This window comes from Microtus pennsylvanicus, chromosome 3, assembly GCF_037038515.1.
Source record: "Microtus pennsylvanicus isolate mMicPen1 chromosome 3, mMicPen1.hap1, whole genome shotgun sequence".
Classification (NCBI taxonomy): Eukaryota; Metazoa; Chordata; class Mammalia; order Rodentia; family Cricetidae; genus Microtus; species Microtus pennsylvanicus.
Window position 1 is genome coordinate 100320515 of NC_134581.1, and position 25926 is coordinate 100346440.

Genomic DNA, 25926 nt, shown 5'->3' on the forward strand with positions numbered 1-25926 from the left:
GGAATTGATTTAATTACATTTACTTTGTTGAGAAACTTGCGTTTTCCAGTTTTTAACATCTACTAAGGCACTGAAACAGGACCATGTTTTCATCGCGACTCTGCAACAGCGCCACCTGCTGGATAATAGGTAATATGGCAATTTTCATTTCTAACGCAAATTTTACTGCTTTGTTTTCACTAATACAATGGATTAGTAATTTTATATTTACTAATACAATGAATTACATTATACAAGGTTTATATGACTATGGGGATACCTTAATTTGCTTGTTACTAGGCTTCAGTTTTCTTTTCCATATTCTATCATTAAGGAAGAATACGGCACTCCTAAGAACGAGTGAATCTTTACGTACTAATAATGAACAGAAAAATATGGCACTCCTAAGAACGATAGAATCTTTACAAACTAATAATGAACAGAAGAATATGGCACTCCTAAGAATGATAGAATCTTTACAAACTAATAATGAACAACTAATTGACAGGATTAAAATTATTGAAAATCAGAGGTTATCTGAACAAGTGGATACTATGACAGACAAAATTGATTCCATATCCAAGGGTATTAGAAAGTTACCTGAAAGGGTTCAGGCTGTTGAATTTGACCTTCAGACTTTATCACAAAGTTTTGATAAGGTAACAGACAGAATGTACCTCCAAGATGGGAATCTACATGATATACAAGAAAAGTTTAAGTAGGACATGTTATCTTTGAAGGAAAAAATTAAAGCTTTGGAATCACAGGTGCAGAATGGGGACCAAAAAATTGATACCTCAGTGAAATCACTGCAAATATATACAGGTCAGGAGATTCAGGATTTAAGAGAGACAATGATAAAAAGGTTTGAAAAGATTGGAGAAATTATTGCAGCTGGTGAACAGAGTAAGGAGGCACAAGGACAGGATACAATGCCTCCACCAGCTATTAGAACTGGCTTACCCAGGGTTCTAGCGACATACCCTGTACTTAATTCTGACAAAGCGTCAACTTCTAAAGGCTCAAAGGGAGTCAGAGAAGCTAGATGGACACCAATAGCAATGAATGATCTGAAAGAAATTAAGCAAGCTGTTGTTAATTTTGGCTTGCACAATGCATATGTAAAGGAAATGATAAAGACTTGGGCTTCTAATGCTAGAGCTACCCCCCATGATTTCCATCAGTTAGTGTTTGCAGTTTTAGATAATGGACCTTCCTTGATGTTTGGAATTTATTTCAGAGAAGAATCCAAACATATGGAACAGCAAGGAAGAGCAAAAGGTATTGAGGTTTCCCAAGATCAAATTCTTGGTGCAGGAGAATATGCTGATCCACAGGTCCAAGCTCTTTATGACGATGAAGTACTGTGTCTATGTCACCAAGCAGCTTTAAATGCTTGGAATAGGATACAAGATCCAGCAAAAAGGGTTGAATCATATACCAGAATTAGGCAGGGACAGAGAGAACCCTTTATTGACTTTTTGCAAAGATTAATTAAGGCTCTGGACATAGGGGTAACAGACCCAGAATCTAGACGAATACTTCTTGAATCTCTAGCTTTTGAGAATGCAAACATAGAATGCAAAAAGATAATTGGGCCTTTAAAGTCTAGATCAGCACCTATGGATGAATGGATTCAGCATACGATGAATGTTGAGACGTTTAGCTATAATGATGAATCTTGGGTAGGAGAAGTGATTTCCAAAGCAATGAGGAGACATCAAACTGCCAGGTGTTTTAATTGTGGTAAATTAGGACATTTACAAAGGGATTGCAGGCAAAGAATTTCTAGGAATAATATATCTTCTGGGAATGACAAAAATAGGAGACCTCGGCCTTCAGGTATATGTAGGAGATGCGGTAAAGGCAGGCATTGGTCCAACGAATGTAGGTCAACAACAGACAGACGGGGCAATCCGATATCATCGGGAAACTCCTTGGGGGGCCTCTCGCAGGCCCCCAAGCCAACAGTGGCCCAGTCATTCCCAGTCACAGTGGAGAACGTGCCTCACCAAGAAAATTAAAAGCTTCAATTTCTGCTGTAAAAAGTAATACTGGTCTAAATGATGAATTACGTGTGGAGGATGAGTCAAAAAACCCAGTAGGACAGAGTAAACATATATTTTGGCAGACTTCTATTAATGATCAAAGGCCAAAGCTAAGAGTCTGTATAAATGGCACTTTTATTGAAGGCTTATTAGACACAGGTGCGGATGTAAGTATCATTACCCCAGAATCTTGGCATCCGAATTGGCCTCTTCAAGAGGTAGATGTTCAGTTCCTAGGAATTGGAACCCTATCTCGTGTAAAACAAAGCACAAGATGGGTTGAATGCATAGGGCCCGAAGGGCAAATAGGAAGACTAAGGCCATATATAGCCAATATTGCCATAAATTTATGGGGCCGTGACCTGCTACAGCAATGGAATACCCAGATTAACATTCCTGTATTTCCAGGAATTCATAATTCTGGGAAGGATATGATGAGGTATTATGGAAAAAGGTCACCAGCCATTCAGGCTGTACAAGAACATACAGCAAATACCAAACCTTTAGAGGTACCAACAGCCCTACCTTTAAAATGGCTAACTGAGAAGCCAATATGGATCAAACAGTGGCCTCTAGCTGAAGATAAACTACAGGCATTGGAACAGCTGGTGCAAGAGCAACTAGATGCTCACCATATTGAAGAATCAACCAGCCCTTGGAATTCTCCTGTGTTTGTTGTAAAAAAGAAATCTGGTAAATGGAGAATGGTGACAGATCTAAGAGCTGTCAACAAAGTAATTCAACCTATGGGCCCAATACAATCTGGAATTCCTTTGCCTTCTCTGTTACCAAAAGGATGGCCTCTTATAGTTATTGATTTGAAAGATTGTTTTTTCACTATACCGTTACAAGAAAAGGATAGAGAAAAATTTGCCTTCACAGTGCCTACTGATAATAATTCTCAGCCTAATAGGAGATATCAGTGGACTGTCCTTCCACTGGGTATGCTCAATAGTCCTACACTGTGCCAATATTTTGTAAGTAAGCCATTGGAAATAATTCGTAAACAATTCCCCAAGTCCATCATTTATCATTACATGGATGACATCTTGTTATCTGATTCAAATAAAGATACTTTAGAAAGGATGTTTGAAGAAGTAAAGAAAGTCTTGCCTAGGTGGGGATTACAAATTGCCCCTGAAAAGATTCAAAGAGGAAACTCTATTAATTACCTAGGTTACAGAATAGGGTTAGAGAAAATTAAAATGCAAAGGGCACAAATTAGGAGAGACCGCTTAAAGACTCTTAATGACTTCCAAAGATTGTTAGGAGACATTTCCAGTCTACGACCAGCTGTTGGGATAACACCTGATCTAATAGTTCATTTAAACAAAACCTTAGATGGTGATAAAGACTTGAATAGTCCAAGAAAACTGACAGTTGAAGCAGAAAAGGAACTGACAATGATTGAGGAAAAATTACAGGAGGCACATGTGGATAGGGTGAACCCAAATCTTAGCTGCATCCTAGTCATATTGCCTTCCAGAATTTCTCCTACAGGGATTCTAATGCAGAGGGAAGATATTATTTTAGAGTGGATATTTATACCTAATAAACCAAGTAAAAAATTAAAAACTTATGTGGAAAAAGTCTCCGAATTAATTATAAAAGGTAAGCTGAGACTTCGTCAACTAGCAGGTATAGACCCAGCAGAAATTATAGTGCCTTTTACTACAGAAGAAATAAAAAAGTAAGTTATGGGAAGACAATGAACCGTGGCAAAGAGCTTGTGCTAATTTTTTGGGAGAAATTAATAGCAACTATCCCAAAAGTGGTAGACTTAACCTCATAAAAAGAACTTATTGGATTCTTCCTAGAATTGTACGTGATGCTCCAATAACTGGAGCCCGTACTTTCTATGCTGATGCAAATAAATCAGGGAAAGCAGGTTACAAGTCAGATGAATTGAGTAAGGTGGAACAAAGCCCTTATAATTCTGTCCAGAAGGCAGAATTATATGCCATTCTTATGGTGCTAAGGGATTTTAAAGAACCTCTTAATATAGTTACAGATTCACAATATGCAGAAAGAGTTATCTTGCATATTGAGACAGCTGAATTTATACCAGATGACACAGAGTTGACTTCATTGTTTATCCAGGTACAAGACATAATCAGGAACAGGCTTTGTCCGATGTACATAACACACATCTGGTCCCATATAGGTCTGCCTGGTCCTCTAGCCCAAGGCAATGCTGAGATTGATCAATTATTGATTGGAAGTGTGTTGCAGGCCTCAGAATTTCATAAGAAGCATCATGTCAATAGTAAAGGCCTAAAGAAAGAATTTTCCATTACTTGGCAACAAGCTAAGGACATTATAAAGAGATGTCCTACTTGTTCTTTCTATAATCAAACACCATTGCCTGCAGGGAGTAACCCAAAGGGTACTAAGAGAAATGAAATCTGGCAGATGGATGTGTTCCACTTTATGGAATTTGGTAAATTAAAATATGTACACCACACCATAGACACGTATTCAGGTTTTCAATGGGCTACTGCCCTGAGCTCAGAAAAGGCTGATTCAGTAATCACACATTTATTGGAAGTTATGGCCATCATGGGTATACCTGCACAAATAAAGACAGATAATGGTCCAGCATATGTATCTAAGAAAATGAAATGCTTTTTTGATTATTATAATATAAAACACATTACAGGTATACCAAATAATCGTACAAGTCAGGCAGTTATAGAAAGATCAAATCGTACTATAAAGGATACGCTGAACAAACAGAAAGGGACTGAAAATACCCCCAGAAATAGACTACATAATGCTTTATTAACCTTGAATTTTCTTAACGCTAATGAGAAAGGAACGACAGCAGCAGAGAGACATTGGATAATGGAAAAGTCTGCTGAACTAAATCAACTGATTTATTTCAAAGATGTGCTGACCTCTCAATGGAAGCCAGGAGATGTGCTACGTTGGGGAAGGGGTTTTGCTCTTGTTTCCACAGGAGAAGAAAAATTGTGGATACCATCAAAATTAATAAAGTTTCGATTTGAAGAGGAGAAACCTCTTGGAAAGGAGAAATGACAACTTATCTACAATGACTATATTCATACAGGTGGTAAGAAAAACATATAGAATGGGGGCAGGGTTCTGTTCTTATCTCCACAGGAAAACACTCATCTTTGAAAAATTCAAGGGACCCTGGATATTTGGATACTGACAGATGGAAAAATACCTGCCCAATAGGAAATATCAAGAAAACTGAAAGGGTTGTGTAAGTAATATTAAACCATATTTCTAAATTTATAAAGCTGGTTTTGAAGTTGGACTCTGGCTCAGTCCCTCTCCAATTCCAAGCCTGTTAGTAAGAGAAAAACCCAGAGTTTCTGGAGTTTTCTGTCTCATGTCAAGAGCCATGATATGGGACAGAAAGAAATATGAGTTTAGAAAACATCTTTGCTTTTCTTCATATCTATCATACTTTTCATTGAACATATCTATCATGCCTTTCAGTGAATATGTCTATATATGTCTATATGATTAATGTTTAAGTTTTTCACAATGAACAATGAGTTTTTCCTGAAGTGACATTTGAAGTTTCCAGGAAGAAGATGGGGCCCCATAACAACAACTCCACCTGGTTGATATGACGTCATGATACTGATAGCGCTACTACAAGACCTGCTTTGGGTACCAGCTGCACAAGACAGTTCCATCTTGGTTAGCTGAAATGGTGCACATCTTATACAACATTTTGGCCAGACCTGCACAAAATATTCAGAGACTATTGGCAATTTTAAAAGACATTGATCTTGAAATTTAACCATCATTTTACTTTCACAGGATCCCCCAGAAAGAACGTCGCCCCTATGACAGCTGGAAGTAATTCTAGAGGACGACGTCCCCTCTCCCAGTAAAGTTTGCCCTTGGGTTTAGGGACATCATTTAGGGGTTGATTATAATTAGTATACGATTGAGGGTTGGGGGAGGAATTTTATAAGCTCAGGGATCTTTTTGAAAAAAAAAAGAGGGATGATGGGATAATAGATTTGTAATTGTGAGTTACTGTTTTTAGACAAATATATTGATATAGATTCTTGTATATTGATACAAAGTTAAATTATATTGACTATTGTATGCATTCATGTTTCTACCTCTATTTAAAACATTTTTTATGTATTGACATATATTGTATTGATATATATATATATATTGTATATATTTACCATATTGCAGTGTAAATTTCTACCTCTGATTAAGATACTTATATAATGTTCGTGTATTGATATATATTTACCCACTGCAATGTATATTGTACATTGTTTATATTTGGAGGTCATTGTCCTCATTTGTTTCACAGTAGTTTATTTTCTTAGTCTTTAAGTCAGATAGATATTGAGAATTATATAGATTAATAGTCATCTAAGCTTGTCATTTATAATTAGACTAATCAGGTTCTCTAGATATATAGAGATTATACTCATTATAGATAGATAATCTTCAACTTCTTCAAAGAGCTGTAGAAAATGGCCTTTAATCTAACTCAGAGTTTTGTGGTAGTGAGACACAATTGCTCCTGGAAACACCGCTCTATTCCCGAGAGAATGTTGAGGACCAAAGACACTCCACCTAGAGCCTTTCTTTTTGGCAGAACTGGCCTTTGGGCAAAGAAATGCCCATACCTCAACCACTGACAGAGATACAGAGCATGCATCAATGGATAAAACAGGACTGTCATATCCTGCCAAGACAGGGTAAGATAGTTTTGAAAAGTTGCTTGCCTTTGAAAATGGTATGTCAGTTATGTTAGGCCTTAGCCAAAGTTGGTTGCTTCAACGCTGCTAACGTGACTTTGGGTGATTGCCCAGGTAGCTAGTTGTCTCTGTGATCTGTTGCATGTTTTGGAAGTTGTTTTCCTGAACTTCCTAATTACCCAGGTAACATTATTTCCCTTCTCAGATCTTCGATGGGGTTGAAGACTATATAGATGTAGTTACTTTTCTCTCATGACTTGGCCAAGTTATTTATTATACAAGACCTAAGCTAGTTAGAATAGGATATTTGTACTTATTATATATGATTTCATGATAGGTTTAGAACTCTTATTTAAACAAAAGGGGGAGGTGTTGTGGGAGGTCCTCCTGCCTCTCCAACCTATAGCTGCTGAGATACCAGCCCATTGGGGCGTGGTCTCTCTCCCTTTAAAAAAGCGGCCACTTCCCTCTCCTCTCTCTCTTCACTTCCTGCTCCGCCGGCGACTAGACTCCTGGTTGTGTTGCGTAGAGGGCTGTTGCCTGGGACAGTGATCTGTAAGTTTTTTCCCCTTTAAATAAATATCACCCTATTAATCATAATCCCAAATTGGTGTGGTATTGTTTGTGACTTACGCCTTCAGAGAGCCTAGGTGTAGCCCCTTGCATGGGTGGCTGACTGTCCCCTGGGACTTCATTGTTGGTTTTTCCTGTTTTTAATCCTTCCAATATAAAATTAAATCCTAATGTTCCTGTTCCAATTTTATCTGTTCTTTTAAAATTTTTATTTTTATCACGAAGTTCTTTTTGGGGGTCCACTACTGGTCAAACCAAGGGAGGTGCCGTTGGGACTGAGCTATATGCCAGAGGGAGACAGGCAAGTGATGGCCAGTCTGAATTATGATGTCTGGCTGCTTTCTCCTCTAAATCATCCCAGTCCTCCTCACTCAGATCATCCTGTTTGAGAAGGAATTCTTTTAAAGCTGGATATAATTTCTTAATCTTAGAGCTAACTCCTGGATATTTTTGTGCTTCTGACTTAGATGTGGGGAGAGGGTCCTTGTTTGACTCCCTAGTTTTCTGCAGGGAAGGCTTAACTTTGGGAGTCTGTAAGTTTGTACTTTTTTTTGTCAGATGTTTCAACATCACTATCAGAGTACATAAGGTCCTCACCTTCTTTTTCCTTATTCTTTTTTGACACCTCGTGTGTCATTCTCTTGATTAAGTTTCTTGTCTATTTTGTTTAACTTATCTTTTAATGATATTTTTTTCTCCTGTCTCAATAGCCTTTGCAACTACAGGATCTTGATGCCTCTGAGACAAAAGTTTATTAATTAAATTCCAAAAGGAAAAAGCAGTTACAGAAATCTTTTCTGGTCCAAATGCTTGATAATGTTCTTTGAGATCCTCTTCAACTTTCTTCCATTTTTTCTCATCTATAAGTCCTATCACTCAGAAACCAGGGACAAACATCTTTAATATAGTCAAAGAATTCACATAACTGTTTAATTTTAATTTTTACCTCTTGTGCCTTTAAAGCATGCCTTAATCTACTAATAAACATTTCACACTGGTAAATTGCGTGTCCCATGATCACTGTTCTACTTACTGAGATTCAGACGACACAGCAGGCTCCTATGTTTCTCTTCCTCTTGATTATACTTCACTTCATGCCGGCCTCTCTGAACAGCATTCTTCACTGAATCCCCCATGCTCAAGACCCATGTTGGAAGCTACTTTGCCCCAGCCAGCAGGTAAGTCAATCGAGACCCTAGATGGGAAATGAGAATGGGATGGGACAAGAGACATAAGAGATGGAGACAAGACAGGATTCTGATCAAATCTCATTTGTTCAAGGGAAAATCAAAGTAAATATAGGATAAGGGAAAGGAGGAAATTCTTATGAAAAGGGGTAACTAGGCAACTTACTAGGTAACCTAACCATGATCTAATAATGGTCAGGCAAAATGTCCCTAACTGCATCATGCAGAAAAGTCAGAATGTTCAGAACACAGGAAAAATGGAGCAATAACTCCTTGCAGAGTTAGTATTTGACAGATCAGAACAGCAGGAGAATCCAAATGCAACAGGGTAGGAGAAACTGATACAGGAAGAAGTAAGTCTCCCACAGTTAGGGAGCAGTAAGTCTCCCAAACTGTTACTGGTATAGTAAACCTCATCTTAGTGTACTGTAAACCTAAGGCAATAGTGAAGCCTGTATGCCTGTTTATCCATGGCTACTCTTTCTACTTTGTCTGAGGAAGAAATGCTTTCTTCTACTCACTCATATATACATTTTCCACTCTGTACCACTTTCTTTCCTTAGCATAGATTTTCAACAACACATTGTTTAGTATCACCTCTCCTATTAATTTTGAAATCTTATGAATATATCATTTCAATAAAACACTGTATATTTAGGAATTATACTGTGCCTTAAAGTGGGAAAGTGTATTGTAGGGAAGATAGTGAATTGTAGGGATAGGAGATGGATAAGAAAGTGTGGGGGTTAGATTAATCTGCTATGCTATGTAAATATATGACATTCAGAAATATGCTGGGTGTCGTTGTGCCAGTACTTGGGAGACATAGGAAGGTGAATCTATGTGCTTAAGGCCAGTCTGATCTATGGAGCTCTATGTCAGCCGTAGTAACCCTGTATCAAGAAACAAAAGAAACAGATGAAGGTTCTATGGTGATATTCAAGATATTCAACAGTATGGCTATAGGATAGGGTCATTTCAGTTCCCTATCCTCAGCTGCTCCAGGAACTAACTGGGGACATCGCCCTGGACACCTGGGAGGCCCTCTAGGTCCAAGTCTCTTGCCAACCCTAAGATGGCTCCCTTAATTAAGATATGTGCTTCCCTGCTCCCCTATCCAACCTTCCTGTATCCCAATCATCCCGTTTCCCCAAGTTCCCCCCATCCTCCCCTTCTCACTTTCCCCATCTCCCCTTACCCCCCTCCCACTCCACCCCCAAGATCATCTGGCGATGGATGGAGATAGAGACAGAGACCCACACTGGAGCACCGGACTGAGCTCCCAATGTCCCAATGAGGAGCAGAAGGTGGGAGAACATGAGCAAAGAAGTCAGGACCACAAGGGGTGCACCCACCCATGGAGACAGTGGAGCTGATCTATTGGGAGCTCACCAAAGCCAGCGGGACTGGGACTGAATAAGCATGGGATAAAACCAGACTCTCTGAACATGGCGGATGATGAGGGCTGCTGAGAAGCCAAGAACAATGGCACTGGGTTTTGATCCTACTTCATGTTCTAGCTTTGTGGGAGCCTAGCCAGTTTGGATGTTCACCTTCCTAGACCAGGATGGAGTGGGGAGGACTTTGGACTTTCCACAGGGCAGGGAACCCTGACTGCTCTTCAGACTGGAGAGGGAGGGGGAGAGGAGGGGGGGGAGAGGGAGAGGAATGGGAGGAGGGGAAGGGAAATGGGAGGCTGGGAGGAGGCAGAAATTGAAGGAGAGGGAGCACGAGCAAGGAACTCAGGACCGCGGGGGGGTACACCCACACACTGAGACAATGGGGATGTTCTATCGGGAATTCACCAAGGCCTTTTGGACTGGGTCTGAAAAAGCATGGGATAAAACCGGACTTGCTGAACATAGCGGAAAATGAGGACTACTGAGAACTCAAGAACAATGGCAATGGGTTTTTGATCCTACTGCACATACTGGCTTTGGGGGAGCCCAGGCAGTTTGGGTGCTCACCTTACTAAACCTGGATGGAGGTGGGCGGTCCTTGGACTTCCCACAGGTCAGGGAACCCTGATTGCTCTTCGAGCTGATGAGGGAGGGGGAGTTGATTGGGGGAGGAGAAGGGAAATGGGAGGCGGTGGCGGGGAGGAGACAGAAATCCTTAATAAATAAATAAATTTAAAATAAAAAAAATAAAAATAATAATAATAAAAAAACAAGTACAAAGACTGGCTATAATGGATGTCTAATAAAAGTTTATTTAGAAAAAAAAGAAATAAAAGAAACAAACAAAAAATAATGAACTAACCAACCAACCAACCAACCAACCAACCAAAAACACCAAAAGCAAAACGAAAGACAGATGTATAATTAGAAATCATTAAAAGAGGATATTTCAGTAAGGTTTTTCTTTTGAACACCAGTAGATTTGCTTATTGATCAACAGAAAAAATTCAAGTGGGATGAAATTTTGAATATCAAAAGGGAAAATGCACAGAAGTATATTGAGAATTTTAGGGTACGGAGCCTATGAACACATAATAAAAGAGAAGCATTAGACATTCTCACTTGGAACCTTTAATTATTGAGAGAATAATGTGATCACTTATCAAATAACATTTATGATTGAGAAATTATTCACTCCGTCTGATTCAAAACCACTCTGCATGCTTGCTTTGAAAACTGGTAATACTGTGAAATCTTACAAGTTTCTGGGTGATTAAAAAAATAAAAACACCCAGAACATTGTTCAAATTAAACAGTTCTCACACTTTTCTATTGGAATTTTTCTGCTGTCATACCATATGATATCTTTCTCTGCTAGGTTGAAACATGTAAAGAGCTGTAAGATTTCATTGGCTGTGAGTTATATGTGCAGTGAATATCATGGGTTCATTTTTTAGCATGGGAAAACTAGTCACAAGGAAGTAGATGCAAATATCAGTGTTGTACAATAGAAGTAAAATAAGTTAGTAATAAAATGAGTTAGATTTATGAGTGAGTCCCAACACTGAAAACCTAATGAAGTTAAAATTCCATTAATTTCTGAAATTGTAAATAGAAATCAAGCCTAAAGAAGTATGTTATATTTATTATAAGATATAATGTATAACAATTATTAGATTTCTTTTTACTTCTCTTTTTAGAGAGATAGTGTTTGAATATATGGTGTCTCTATATAACAGCCTTGATGGTCTTAGAATTTACTCAGTAGACCAGGCTAGCATTGAAATCTCGGAGATTTGCCTTCCTCTATGTACAAAACCTGGATTAGCTGTTTTATTTACTGTATATTTTATTTAAAACTGATATCCTCAGTTCTATTTAATTAATTTTAACAATAACATCTCCAACTAAAATTGTACTAGATTTACAAAAAATTGCTGTTGCCAATACTTTTGAAATTATGCGACAAAATAGAAACATTCAGGCATTTATGAGATATCTTCATCAAATCCCTTTCTTCTGAAACCTCCCCTGAGGAACAGGAGGTAGAATGAGTGTAATAGTCCAATGGGATGGAGGGTGTCAAGCAAAGTAGGCCCTGTAAATACGCATTACTAAAGATGATATAAACTCACAGAGACACAGTGAATGTGCACCGTGCCTGCAGTGCTGTAAATCAAGTCCTACTCATATATATTAAGACTTTCAGTTTAGTATTTTAATGGGAGTCCTGAGTGTGCTTATGTTGTGTCTCTGAATGTGCCTTCTTTTGGGCTCTTTTCCTTCCATTGGATTGTCTTGTCTAACTTTGATGTGATAGCTTTTGTTTTATCTGATAACATTCTTTTCTTGTTTTTTAAAAAGGAATGAATGATATTCATCAGTATGGCTATAGGATAGGGTCATTTCAGGTTCCCTCTCCTCAGTTGCCCAAGGAATTAGCTGGCGACATCTCCCTGGACACCTGTGAGCCCCTCTAGAGTCAAGTCTCTTGCCAACCCTAAGATGGCTCCCTTAATTAAGATATATACTTCCCTGCTCCCATATCCACCCTTCCTTTATCCCAACCATCCCATTCCCCCAAGCTACCCCCCCATCCTCCCCTTCTTACTTTCTCCCATAGAACCTTCATCTGGTGATGGATGGAAATAGAGACAGAGACCTACATTGGAGCACCAGACTGAGCTCCCAAGGTCCAAGGAGGCAGAACATGAGCAAGGAAGTCAGGACCGCAAGGGGTGCACCCACTTGATGGGGGAAGGTCATTGGCTAATAAAGGAACTGCCTTGACCCTTTTTTATTGGTTAGGACATAGGTAGGTGGAGTAAACAGAACAAAACGCTGGGAGGAAGAGGAAGTGAGGTCAGACTCCGCAGCTCTCTTCTCCGGAGCAGACGCCTCAGAGAGACGCCATGCTCCAGGCTCCTGGGCAGACACACGTGATGAAGCTCTGAACTAGAATCTTCCCGGTAAGACCGGTGCTCACAGATTGTTAGAGATGGGTTGATTGGGATATCAGAATTAGCCAGTAAGGGCTAGAGCTAAGGGCCAAGCAGTGATTAAAAGAATACAGTGTCTGTGTAATTATTTTGGGGCATAAGCTAGCCGAGCAGGCGGCTGGGGTGTTGGGGACGCAGCCCCGCCACCGCTCCATATTACTACAAATGGCGCACAACGTGGGGCTAACTGAACCCACTGAAAGCCTGAGAAAGCTTGGGAAAGAGTAAAGCATGTTTTCTTGATTGTGACAATTTCTCTGGTCTACTTTGCTTGCTAGAGGCAAGCAAGCGCCTTATCTAAGAGAGGCTTCCTGACTCAGCTTTAGCTGCAAAACCCAGCAGCTCATTAAGAGGTCCTGCCGCGAAACACTTAAACGGTGTTGACGAAAATCTGAACACATGCTTTTCGGTTATAAGCCGTAGCAGGAAAAAAGCTGTGCCGTTTAAAAATGCCAACTTTCTGGGCCATCCTGCCAGGGCAAACTCTGACTGTTTGAGGCAGGAGGGCCGGCTACCGAGAGAGGACTTGAGTGTTGTCTGTTGTAGCTCGCTGGCTGGCAGGGACCTTGAAACGCCAGTTGTGGCTATAAACACGGCTACAGCCAGTACCTCAGCCATGAGGCTGGAAAGTTAAGGAATGGGCTGGATCCAGCCGGCAAAGCCACGCCTTTAGTCCTACTGAGATTGCTTGGTAAATTAAAGACTCATGTGGTCTGAAAAAGAGAGATATACAGTAAAGAGAGATTCAAAGACAGAGAAAATTTCTGAATGGTTTAAAGTGTGTTAAAAATATATGCAGACTAAAAGTTAAAATTCTTAAAGTAAACCTCTGTGACTTCAAGGTGTGGTAGCACATGCCTTTAATCCCAGTGCCTAAAAGGCAGAGACAAACAGATCTCTGTGAGTTCAAGTAGTAACAAACACCTTTAATCCCAATGCCTGGGAGGAAGAGACAGGCGGATCTCTGAGAGTTCAAAGACAGCCTGGTCTCAAAAAGCAAAAAGTTAACTTAGGAATGTCACAGCTTAGATTCTTAAGCGCCTAGTGATTTAAAGGTGCAAATCAAAAGTGCTCCTGGGTAGTAAAAAATTGCAGATTCACAATAGGACAGATTCAGACCACTAAATGAGTCACACTGTTGGATGAATGTACATAGGCTTGGGAGAAAGAAGAAAAAGAATATGGAGAATAAAGTTAATGGTTTAAAAAAAGAGGTAAAGTCTTTAAAGAGAAAGAGTACAGATAGTTAAGAGATTAAAAGAAATAAAGAAAAATAAGTCACGTAAAAATGGAAAATTCACAGAGTCTGGATTATGTACATTGTGTTTTCTTTAAAATTTTTGACTGTAAAGGAGCTAAGTACAGACAGACATTTCATTATATGGACTGCCAAATGGAACCAGAACGGATATGATAAGGGTATTACGATTTCAAAATTTGGGTCTAAGGATATGATGCTTTGGAGAGAGTCTTCTTTTGTTTTCACAGAGGATGAGACCCTGTTCATTTCTTCTATTCCGATTTGGTATGATGGACCACGTCCTCCTGAAGGTTTGCTGTGAACATCTTCAGAAAATTGCTTTGCTCAACTGCCAACTGAGATGAAACTAGCACACAGGTTATACCATGAAAGACTTAATTAACGACGCCCCCATTCAGCAGGAAGCAGTTTGGAGAGAAAAAACTGCGCCCATGTTCCCAAATATGGTTTATAAACGTTCTTTTACATTTAAAGGGGGATATGATATAGGTATAAATAATTTGCATTGGTATGATTTTAAGGTCAGTTTTGTTATATGTATAAGTGTTTCTGATTTTGATTAAGGTATTGTGATTGTGTAGTTCATTTAAATATGTACTGTATAATTAAGAAATATAGGTTGTTAATGGATAATCATCAATAATAGTAAAGCTTGTAGTCATGTTAGTTAGATTTTCTAGATATATAGAGATATATTTTAGATAGACATTCTTCATGTCTTTCAAAGATTACAGAATAGGACATTTAATGTTTTAATAACTGAGGACTTTTCATGACAATGAGACACTCTGCTCCTGGCAGCACCAATCTACTTCAAGAGGAAGATGGGCATCGAAGAGGCTCGTTATGGAGTTTGACAGCTATTTGGGCAAGAAACTGCTCTTGCCTGGACTATTGCATAAACTGGACACAGAGAACCCACAGAGAGAGGACTACTGAACTTGCCTAAGGTGAGATGATCTTTCAGGGTTCCTGATTCATGAAAGAGTCTGCAAGACATTCTTCAGGACAAGCAGATAGTGACTGACTTTGAATTTTCCTGCTTTATGGAAATGTCTGCTGGATACCATGGGCCTGAAGGCTGAAGATGGATGCCCCAACGGTACAGAGGAACTTTGGGTGACTGTTCAGGCAGCGAGATGTCTCTGTCATTTCTAGAGTTTTAAAAGTTGCTTTTTTCTTGTTTGCTTATGTAGTATTGTATCTTTCTGGAGTCTTTGATGGAGTTAAGAATAGTTAGTTATAGTTATAGTTTTCCTTAGTTGTGATAAAGATTATTGTAACTTTTACTTGATAACTGTTTTGTTATATGTAATTTTGCTATGTTAAAGTTAAAGCCTTTTTTTTTTTTTGTTTAAACCGAAAAAGGGGAAATGATGGGGGAAGGTCATTGGCTAATAAAGGAACTGCCTTGGCCCTTTTTTATTGGTTAGGACATAGGTAGGTGGAGTAAACAGAACAAAACGCTGGGAGGAAGAGGAAGTGAGGTCAGACTCCGCAGCTCTCCTCTCCGGAGCAGACGCCTCAGAGAGACGCCATGCTCCAGGCTCCTGGGCAGACACACGTGATGAAGCTCTGAACTAGAATCTTCCCGGTAAGACCGGTGCTCACAGATTGTTAGAGATGGGTTGATTGGGATATCAGAATTAGCCAGTAAGGGCTAGAGCTAAGGGCCAAGCAGTGATTAAAAGAATACAGTGTCTGTGTAATTATTTTGGGGCATAAGCTAGCCGAGCAGGCGGCTGGGGTGTTGGGGACGCAGCCCCGCTGCAGCTCCATATTACTACACCCACCCACTGAGATGGCGGGGCTGATCTATTGGGAGCTCACCAAGGCCAGTGGGACTGGGACTGAATAAGCATGGGATAAAACCGGACTCTCTGAACATGGCGGACAATGAGGGCTGATGCCAAGGACAATGGCACTGGGTTTTGATCTTACTGCATGAACTGGCTTTGTGGGAGCCTAGCTTGTTTGGATGCTTACCTTCCTGGACCTGGATGGAGGGGGGAGGACCTTGGACTTCCCACAGGGCAGGGAACCCAGACTGCTCTTCAGACTGGAGAGGGAGGGGGAATGGAGTGGGGGGAGGGGGAGAGGAATAGGAGAAGGGGGAGGGAAATAGGAGACGGGGAGGAGGCAGAAATTTTTTCAAAAAATAAATAAATAAATAAAAATGAATGAAAATTTAGTCACCAGAGTAACAGTCAACAAGTAAACTGTCCTATATGCCTGCTGAGAGAGGAAAAATCAATTTTCTTTACTAGATTGACACACTGTGTATATAAAACACTACAGAAAAGGCCACATGTTCAGGAGTTGATAATGTTTCATTTACTTGAGGTATTTAAAGGTCTTCATGTTTATATGCCATATCACTTACTGTTGGATGTTTTTTAAGTCCAGGTTTTAGTGTTATAATTTCAAAGAAGCTTCACCTACTTTTAATTCTACAATCATACTTTACATTGCTCTTCAGATTTGCTGTCTTGATTCCTTACTTCTATTCTTGATGTACATTCTAATATTTAGTACGGTAGGGATTCAAAAGATGATTCAGTATTTGGGTATTTATGTGACTATTGCAGAGAACAGTTTCAGCTCTGACCACACATTCAGGGATCACAGACACCAGGGGATCCACCACTGTCTTCTGACAACCAATGACTATATGGAGGCAAAGCAACCATATACATACAATTCTATTATATAAGTAATCCAAAATCATAGACTGTGTTGATTAAATGATAGATATTATTTTTCACAATCTTAAAAATGTAGTTCTAAGTTCAGATCAATGTACTATAAAGTAACCTACTAATGATGGACCCTTTCATGAATTGCCAAAACTCAGACTTTGTTTAGATTCCTTGGCTAATATGTAAATTTCTAATTCTCCCTATAAGAATACTAATACATAATCTCTTATAAACCTAATTACCTCGACTCATTTCTTAAATTTTAAATATTTTTAAAGAATTATATTTGTATTATGTCTATCTATATTTTTATCCCTACTATTTTCTCCTCCAATTATTCCTATGTTATAAATTGTCTCAAATTCGCAAACTAATTTTAATGACTTTTGTCACGTATGTATATATATTCACTTTTACATATTTATGTATGCACATACACACATATGTGTGTGTGTATATATGTATGTATATATAATGGTAGGTGATACAGTAATGGTAGGTGAGACACTGTATAAGTCATTTTGTTGACTGACATTATATACAATAAAAGAAAATCAAATCACGTATAATTAATTTTTCTGAGTGTACGTATCTGTATGTCTGTGTATGCATCAATCTTTTGAATCCATTTAGAGATTATCATTGTATATGAGTTTAGAACAGAACATACCACCAAGACAAGATCTGTACAGCGAAAATACTAGCTGACATAACAGCATAGATGAGGGAATTCTTACAACATTTAAATATTCGATGAAAAAATAGGTCAATCATTTGATATTGGGAGTTGAGAAATACCAGTCTTCTCTGAAGATGAGACAGTCCCTTGATGTGTAATCAAATCACATTTCTTATTTAACCACAAATTTTTACAATTGATGATAAAATATGGTAAAATAAATGTGTGAATTGAAATTTAAACAAAATCATGGGCCTTTGTCTTAGACTAAATAATTAAGACATAAGGATTAGTTCAGGCAAATACAGAAAAATTCCATTGTTCAGAAAAGCAGTACAGAAAAATCCTGGAATATAATGAAAAATATTGTTTAATATGAATTGGGATCACACTAGTTGGATGGATTAACTAATACTTAATAATAAGTAATGAATAAAAAATGATTTCTAGTCCACAACAAAGACAATAATAAAATTGAAAGTTTCAGTTCTAAGTGCAAAAGGAAAGATGAAAAATGTTTGCTGAGACAATTATGGATTTTTTTCAAGTCCTGTTTAAAGTAAATAATAATATATACATATATTTATATATTATATATGTACATATATAATGCAAAGACATTGATACACACAAACACCCACACACAAGTAAGATAAAACAGTGTACTGAATTTTATTGCATTGACACACACACATACCACAAGAAAAGATATTAACTGTTCTCTGTTATTTAACAATGACTCTCAATTTCATAATAGAAATGTGTTGTCAGAAGATAAGTTGCAACAATTTTATTATTAGAATAAAGGATAATGTATGGTGTAACATTATGTATACCCAAGGAAAAGACAAGCTGGTTAATCTTACCTCTTAGAAAATATCTCTGGAAATAAAACATTGTAATAAGAGTATCTGATAAATCCAATGGTGCCACTACAAAAACAGAAAATATTTCGTTTGATTCAGAAGTTACAAACTATTGAAACACCTGTGGTCACCATCTTAATTAGGGTTGCTTTTGTTGCAATAAGACACCACAACCAAAGAAACTTGGAAAGAGTTTATTCATCATTGCATTTCCATAGCACTGTTCATCACTGAGGGAATTCAGGACAGAAACTCAAACAGGGCAGGAGCATAAGGCAGGAATTGATGCATTTAATTATCTAGGGACCCTCATTACTGGTTGGCTATTCATCACTTTCTCATTCTGCTTCTTCTAGAACCCAAGGTCACCTGCCCAGAGATGACACCACACACAATGAGCTAGGTCCTCCTCTAACAATTGCTACATAAGAAAGTACCTTATAGCTGGATCCTATGGAGTCATTTTCTTAACTGATTTCCCCTCTTTTCAGATAATCTAGTCTTGTATCAAGTTGACATAAGACTAACTAGCACAGTTACAAATCAGACAAAATGCTATCTAATTTTATTTCGATGATAAATAGTAATTATATTTGATATTAACACATACCATTAAATAAAATCATTTGTTCAAGGCCTTCTGAACTATAGATTTATTTTCAGGAAAGCTAAGGATACACAAGGACAACCTTTTTCACAAACCTAAAAAAATTACAGATCATTAAATGTAAGTATATACCCTTAACCAATAAAATGCAATAGAATTCTGAGCAAGGATAATTCTATAGAGTATGGAATTGTTCTACTGTACTGAATTTGAATTTTATCATCAAAACCATATTTATACAGTAAAATTCTATGACTAAAATAATGTATTAATTTTAAAATATGAGATTTGTAAGACAACATGAGAAAAGTTTGGGAATCAACCATTAATTTCAGCAATCCAGATTTGATATTTGTGTGTATGTGTCTGAATTTCTCAAAGATTTTACACTCAAGCCTCCCTTATCAAAAAGTGTCATCATATCCAGTGACAGGCCTGCCACCCACAGCAAGGTTTTACTGTTCTTATCCCCATATTTCACATGCACAGTTCTTCATTTACTATACACTAAAACCTCATGTTATTGTGGCTATATCTGACCATATTTTAAGGAACATCATTTAGTTCACCAAAAGGTACATTCTTCCCTAATGATAATATCTTAAAAATTATCTGATAAAATTTAATCAGTAAGTATTTTCCTTCCTGGGGCCCTCCATGTAAATCCCTCTTAAGGTCGCTCTTTTTACCTAGATTCTATGACATTGTGAATTTAACCTTGTTTTCCTTTGCTTTATATCTAATATCTACTTTTGAGTGAATACTTACCATGTATGTCTTTCTGGGTCTTTGTTACCTCACTCAGGATGTTATTTTTTTTCTAGTTCCATTCATTTGTCTGTAAATTAGAAGATTTTGTTGTTGTTTTTTAACAAGTGAATAATACTCCATTGTGTAAATGTAACACATTTTCTTTATTCATTCTTTAGTAGATGGACATTGAGGTTATTTCTAGGTTCTGGATATTACAAATAATGCTGCTATGAACATAGTTGAACAAATGTCCTTGTGGTATGATTGTGAATCCTTTGGGTATATTCCCAAGAGGGATATTGCTTGGTCTTGAGGTAGATTGATTCCCAATTTTCTGACTCCAAAATTGCCTGAACAAGTATGCACTCTCACCAACAATGAATGAGTGGTCCCCTTATTCCACATCTTCATCAGTTTAAGCTGTCATCACTGTTTTTGGTCTTAGCCATTCTGATAGCTGCAAGATGGTATCTCAGAGATGTTTTGATTTGCATGTCCCTGATAGCTAAGGATGTTGAGAAATTTCTTAAATGTCTTTCAGCCATTTTAGTTTCTTCTGTTGAGAATTTTCATTTAGATCTGTGTCCCATTTTAATTGGATTATTTAGTATTTTTGTATAGAGTATTTTTGAGTTATTTATATATTTCAGAGGCCAGTCCTCTTCCAGATGTGGGCTTGGTAAAGATCGTTTTTAGGCTGATGTTTTGTTTTATAAACTATTTCCTTTACCTCATAGAAGCTTTGAAGTTTCAGGAGCTCCCTTATATTGATTGTTACTCTCAGAATCTGTGCCACTGGTGTTTTATTTAGGAAGTGGTGTCTGTCCTAATGCATTCAAGAATACCTCATACTTTCTCTTCTATCAGCTTCAGTGTATCTGGATCCAGGTTCAGGTCTTTGATACACTTGGGCTTTAGTTTTGTTCATGGGGATGGATATGGATCTATTTGCATTCTTCTCCATGTCAACATCCAGTTATGTTAGCACTATTTGTTGAACATGCTTTCTTTTTCCTTCTTGTACCATTTTGGCTTTTTTTGTCAAAAATAAGGAGTTTGTAGGTGTATGGATTAATACCAGGGACTTCAATTAAATTCCATTGATCCACATGTCTGTTTTCATGCCAATAACCAAGCTGCTTTTATTACTGTACCTCTATAGTAGATCTTGAAGTCAGGGATGGTGATGCCTCTGGAAGTTCCTTTATTGTACAGGATCATTTTTGCTATCTTGGTTTTTGTTTTTTTCTGTATGAATTTGAGTACTTTTTGACATCTATGAAGAATTGTGTTGTGATTTTGATGGGGATTGCATTCAATCTGTAGATTACTGTTGGTAAGCATTTGGTAATCATTTTTACTATGTTAATTCTACCTATCTAAGAACTCGGGAAGAATTGCTGGATGGGAACCCGAGGGATAAAGAAGACCAAGTATGAGAAGGCATGGAGTGGAAGAGCAAAGAAATAGTTATCTTGATAGAGAGAGCCATTATGGGGCTAGGGAGAAACCTGGTATTAGAGAAATTCTCAGGAATCCACAAAGATGACCCAAATCGAGACTCCTTAACAATAGTGGAGAGTGTGTCTGAAAATGCCTTCCCCCTCATTCAGATTAGTGACCACGCAATTTTTTTTTTCATCACAGATCATCCTACATCCAGTAACAGATAGAAGCAGATGCAGTAACCCATAACCAAACACTGGGTTTAAATCCTGGTGTTCAGTTGAAGACAGGGAAGAGGGATCATATGACCAAGGGGTGTCAAGACTATGGTGGGGGAAAACCACAGAGACAAGTGGGAACTCAAAGACTATGGACTGAGAGCTGGAGAACCTTGCATGGGACTGAACTAGACCCTCTGAATGCTGGGTGGATAGATCTCTTGGTGGGGGCCTGGTCGTGTAACACGACTTCTTCCAGGTATATGAACTGGCTTCTTGGAGCCCATTCCCTATGGTGAGATAGCTTGCTCAGCCTTGATATAGTAGAAGGGGCCTTGTCCTACCTTAAGTCGATATTCCAGACTTGGTTGACTTTGCAAGGAAGGCCTTACATCTTTTGAGGAGTGGATGGGGATTTGGAAAGAGGGGGTGAAGGCAGGATAAGGAGAGAGAGGAGGAACTCAACTTTGTATATAAAATAAAAAATAAAGTTTTCTAAGATTTTTTTCATTCAGTCACATAATTCCACAACTTATTTTCCTCAAGGCTTCTTTCATGTCTTTGTTCCTCAGACTGTAGATAAAGGGGTTGAGCATCTGAGGGATGACGGTGTACAGTAATGAAGCCACTGCAGTCTTCCTGGGAGAGTCAGTCATTGCAGAGCTGATATAGACACCAAACAATGTGCCATAGAACAGAGAAACAACTGACAAATGAGACCCACATGTGGAAAAGACTTTATAACTACCTCTCCTTGAAGGTTTTCTCAAAATTGAAGAGACAATTTGAACATAAGACAAAATAATGCCCCCAAATGAAAGACCACCAAATATGCAAACTGCCAAGTATATCACTGTATTGTTGATGAGTGTGTCAGAACAGGACAGCTTGATGACATGATCAAGTTCACAGAAGAAGTGGGGAATGTCCATGGCTTTGCAGAAGGATAGTTTCAATACCAACAGACTGTGGATAAGGGCATCTATAATGCTAATAAACAAGGAGAACAAAGTCAGCAAACTGCAGATGCTTGGATTCATAATAACTGTGTACCTAAGGGGATGGCAGATGGCTGCATAGCGATCATAAGCCATTGCTGCGAGAAGGAAGTTTTCCATTCCTCCAAGAAATATAACAAAGTACAGCTGTGTAAGGCAATCTGTGTAACTGATGGCTTTGTTCTGTCTCTGGATGTTCAGCAGCATCCTGGGGACTGTACTGGTGATGAGGCAGATATCAGTGAAGGATAGGTTAGAGAGGAAGAAATACATGGGGGTATGAAGGTGGGAGTCAAAACTGACAGCCAATATAATCAGCAGGTTTCCAAGCACTGTGATTAGGTACATGGATAAGAAAAGTCCAAAGAGGATGACCTGCAGTTCTGGATCATCTGTCAATCCCAGAAGAAAGAATTCTGAAGCAGATGTTTGATTTCTGTATTCTGTACTACTGTTAAATATAAAGAAATGTGATGATATTGCAATTAAATCTATGGATCCAGAGTAGCAGCAATGTTCTCATCACCTAATATTACTTTATATACACTAGCAAATACGAATGAAAGAATTACAGGCAATAATCTCCAGGTTTGGGGGATAAAGAATCTACATTTCAACAAGCTTTTTCATATATTATGCGTAGAGTTACTGATATAGAAAACTTTATTTTAGTTTTTTTGTAATCCCAAGGTAATAATGAAGCCTACACTTTGTACTTTTCCAGAGAAAGTGACATATTCTTCTACTCCTTCACTTCTATCTTTTCCGCTCTTTCCCAACTTCTTTCCTTGAAATCAGATTTCAGCCAAGGGTTGTTTTATTATCAACTCTCTGATTAAATTTACAAAATTATGATAATGAAATTTCAAAGAAATTTTGAATAATTAGGAATTATACTGGGCCTTAATGTGGGAAAGTGTATTGTAGGGTGCTTGGCAATTGACAGGAACAGGAGTGTGATTAGAAAATGTCTGGGTCAGAGTAAACTGTTATGTAATATGTGTCATTGTCAAAGAACAAGTTTAACCAACATAAAAACAAAAACATGTTGGGCATGATGATGCATGCCTTCAATCCCAGTACTCAGTGGCAGAGTCAGATAGATCTCTAAGTTCTAAACCAGCCTTAACTACAGAGTTCCAGGACAACCAAGGCTATATACAGAGGAACCCTGTCTCAAAAATATCCTAGAGAAATCCAAATTAAACCAAACCAAATCTATCAAAGACAAAATAACCAAACACACAAAAAACAGAAATATATTTAAAAATCATCAAATAAAAATCACCCTTGGTAATATTTTTCCTGCAATCAGTAGATTTGTTTACTGAGCCATAGAAGAAATTCAAATGTGAAGAAAATTTCAACATAATAAGGGAAAAATGTACAGAAGAGTATCTTGGCTTTGTTGGTACACAGCATAGATGAATGCATAATAAAAGAGAACCATTAAGCCTTCTAACTTTGATCTCTTTATATGGAGAGTAAAGAGAGAACTCAGCCAAAGTCAGTTAAGATTTAAGATTTCTGAGTCAAAACCACTGTGCATGCTTGCTTTGAAAATTCTTAGTGCAGTGAAATATCAAAGGTTGCTGGAATTAAATCAAGAAAAAATTAAACTAGTTCAAGAATAATAGCCAGCACATTATTCAACATAAAAAGTTCTCATTCACATTTTGACTGAAGTTTTCCTGCAATCATAATATCATTTGTATCTTTCTATCCTACAATGAAAGATATAAAGATATATGAGATTTCAATAGCTGTGCATTTTATGGTAGTGAACAACATGGGTTTGTTTTTCAGCATGTGAACACTGGTCATGAGGAAAGAGGTTCCAATATCAGTGTTGTATGCTAGAAGTAAAATAAATCAATAATAAAATAAATTAGATTTATGAGTGAATGCTAACACTAAAAAGATAGCTAAAGAAGCCAAAATTCTGGTATTTTCTGTAAAGGTATTAAATACCAAGCCCACAGGAGTATTTTATGTTTATTTTCGACTAGTAGGTCTGACAGTTATTAGCTTTCTTTAATTTTATTTTTAGTGGGGCATATCTCAAGACAGTGTGTCTCTGTATAACAGCCTTGACTCTCATAGAACTTGCTCTGTAAACCAGACTGGCCTTGGACTCTCAGAGATCTGCCTGTCTTTGTTTCCCAACTGAGCCACCATACCTGGATTAGCTGTCTTATTTACTGTATATATTAATTAAAACTAACACTTTCAGTTCTGTTTATTAATTTTAACCACAATTAAGTCTACAAATAAATATTTATTTTACAAATTATCCAATTTTGTTTCTGTTTTTCATCTTCTATGGACATTCTTCATTATGTAAGAACATACAGACCAAGAAACCATATAAAAGAAAAAATATAATTGTAAAACAAAGAACAAAATTATACTATGTTCCCACTTGGGAAAACAACAACATCAGGGCAAAATGTTTAATCGGAATTTTGACATATACATATTTTTCTAAAAAAGCATGTATATGATTTTTTGATCACCAGAATATTAATTCTGGAAAATTGAGATTGATGATAAATATTAATTATTTCATAAACATAGAATAATTTAAAGTATTTTGTTATTTTGTCTTGAAGAAGTAAGAACAGGCCCATAGATTTCTTGGTGTATACTTACATCCTACTTTCTGCAGTGCTCTTATAGCTTGCAGGTTGAACTGTCAACAATTTCTTCTGAATGGTGATTTATTTTGATTTGAGGACAATAGAATGCAAAGCTGAAAATCGTCCTTCTCCTTACCTTACAATGTATGCATATAAGTACAAAAAGTTTTGACCCTCAAAAATTAAAAATAGAACTTTTTATGCTCCTGTGGTTTTGGAAAAGTACAATATTGTCTAATTTTACAACAGTACCAAAGAACATGATATAATGATAACAGTAAGGTCTCTCAGGGGGAACTTCATAGTACTCACTTTCTGCTGCATGCATTTTTCTCACAGGTTCACATACTAGAGATAAAAAAAATACCAGAGCACTGCATTACCTTGCTATCATCATTGTAGAATGAAGGATAGTCAAATAATCTGGTATTGGGTGCTCACAGAATATCTATTGTCTGGAATGGTAGCATCTCTTTGGGAGACTCCAACTTCTTTGTCAAACCAAAATCTCTTAGAGTAAACAAAATACTTTTATGGCGGGAGCAAGCCTCATGAGTCATATTGTAAAATTGGAAGATGTACAGCTACTATGCCTTTAGGGACCCAATATTCAAAGCATCTCATTAGACAAACATTGGTATTGTGTTGAGAACCATAGAGATGTGTAAATCCATGAAGGCCAATAATCTAGAAGGTATGGCAGCCTCGGCTGACTTTTCTTTGTCGATGAAGGCAGGTTAATCACCCACTTGTAGCACCCTGTTTTCCTTACTTACAGGTCACACATATATGTGCTATGTTTTACTAACCAGAATTCCCCCTTTATCTTGGTTTTGAACAATGTTATCTTCATCACCTTTGCCTA

General features: G+C 37.7%; 1 protein-coding gene across 1 annotated transcript; it reads right to left on the reverse strand.

Annotated features, from left to right (window-relative positions):
* Window positions 1-21939: 21939 nt before the first annotated feature.
* LOC142846835 (olfactory receptor 7G2-like) lies at window positions 21940-25455 on the reverse strand. The gene is made up of 2 exons (XM_075967623.1): window positions 25445-25455; window positions 21940-22873 (listed from the first exon to the last, which is right to left on the reverse strand). The coding sequence occupies exons 1-2, from the start codon at window positions 25453-25455 to the stop codon at window positions 21940-21942; spliced, it is 945 nt and encodes a 314-aa protein (XP_075823738.1).
* Between the last annotated feature and the right edge of the window lie 471 nt (window positions 25456-25926).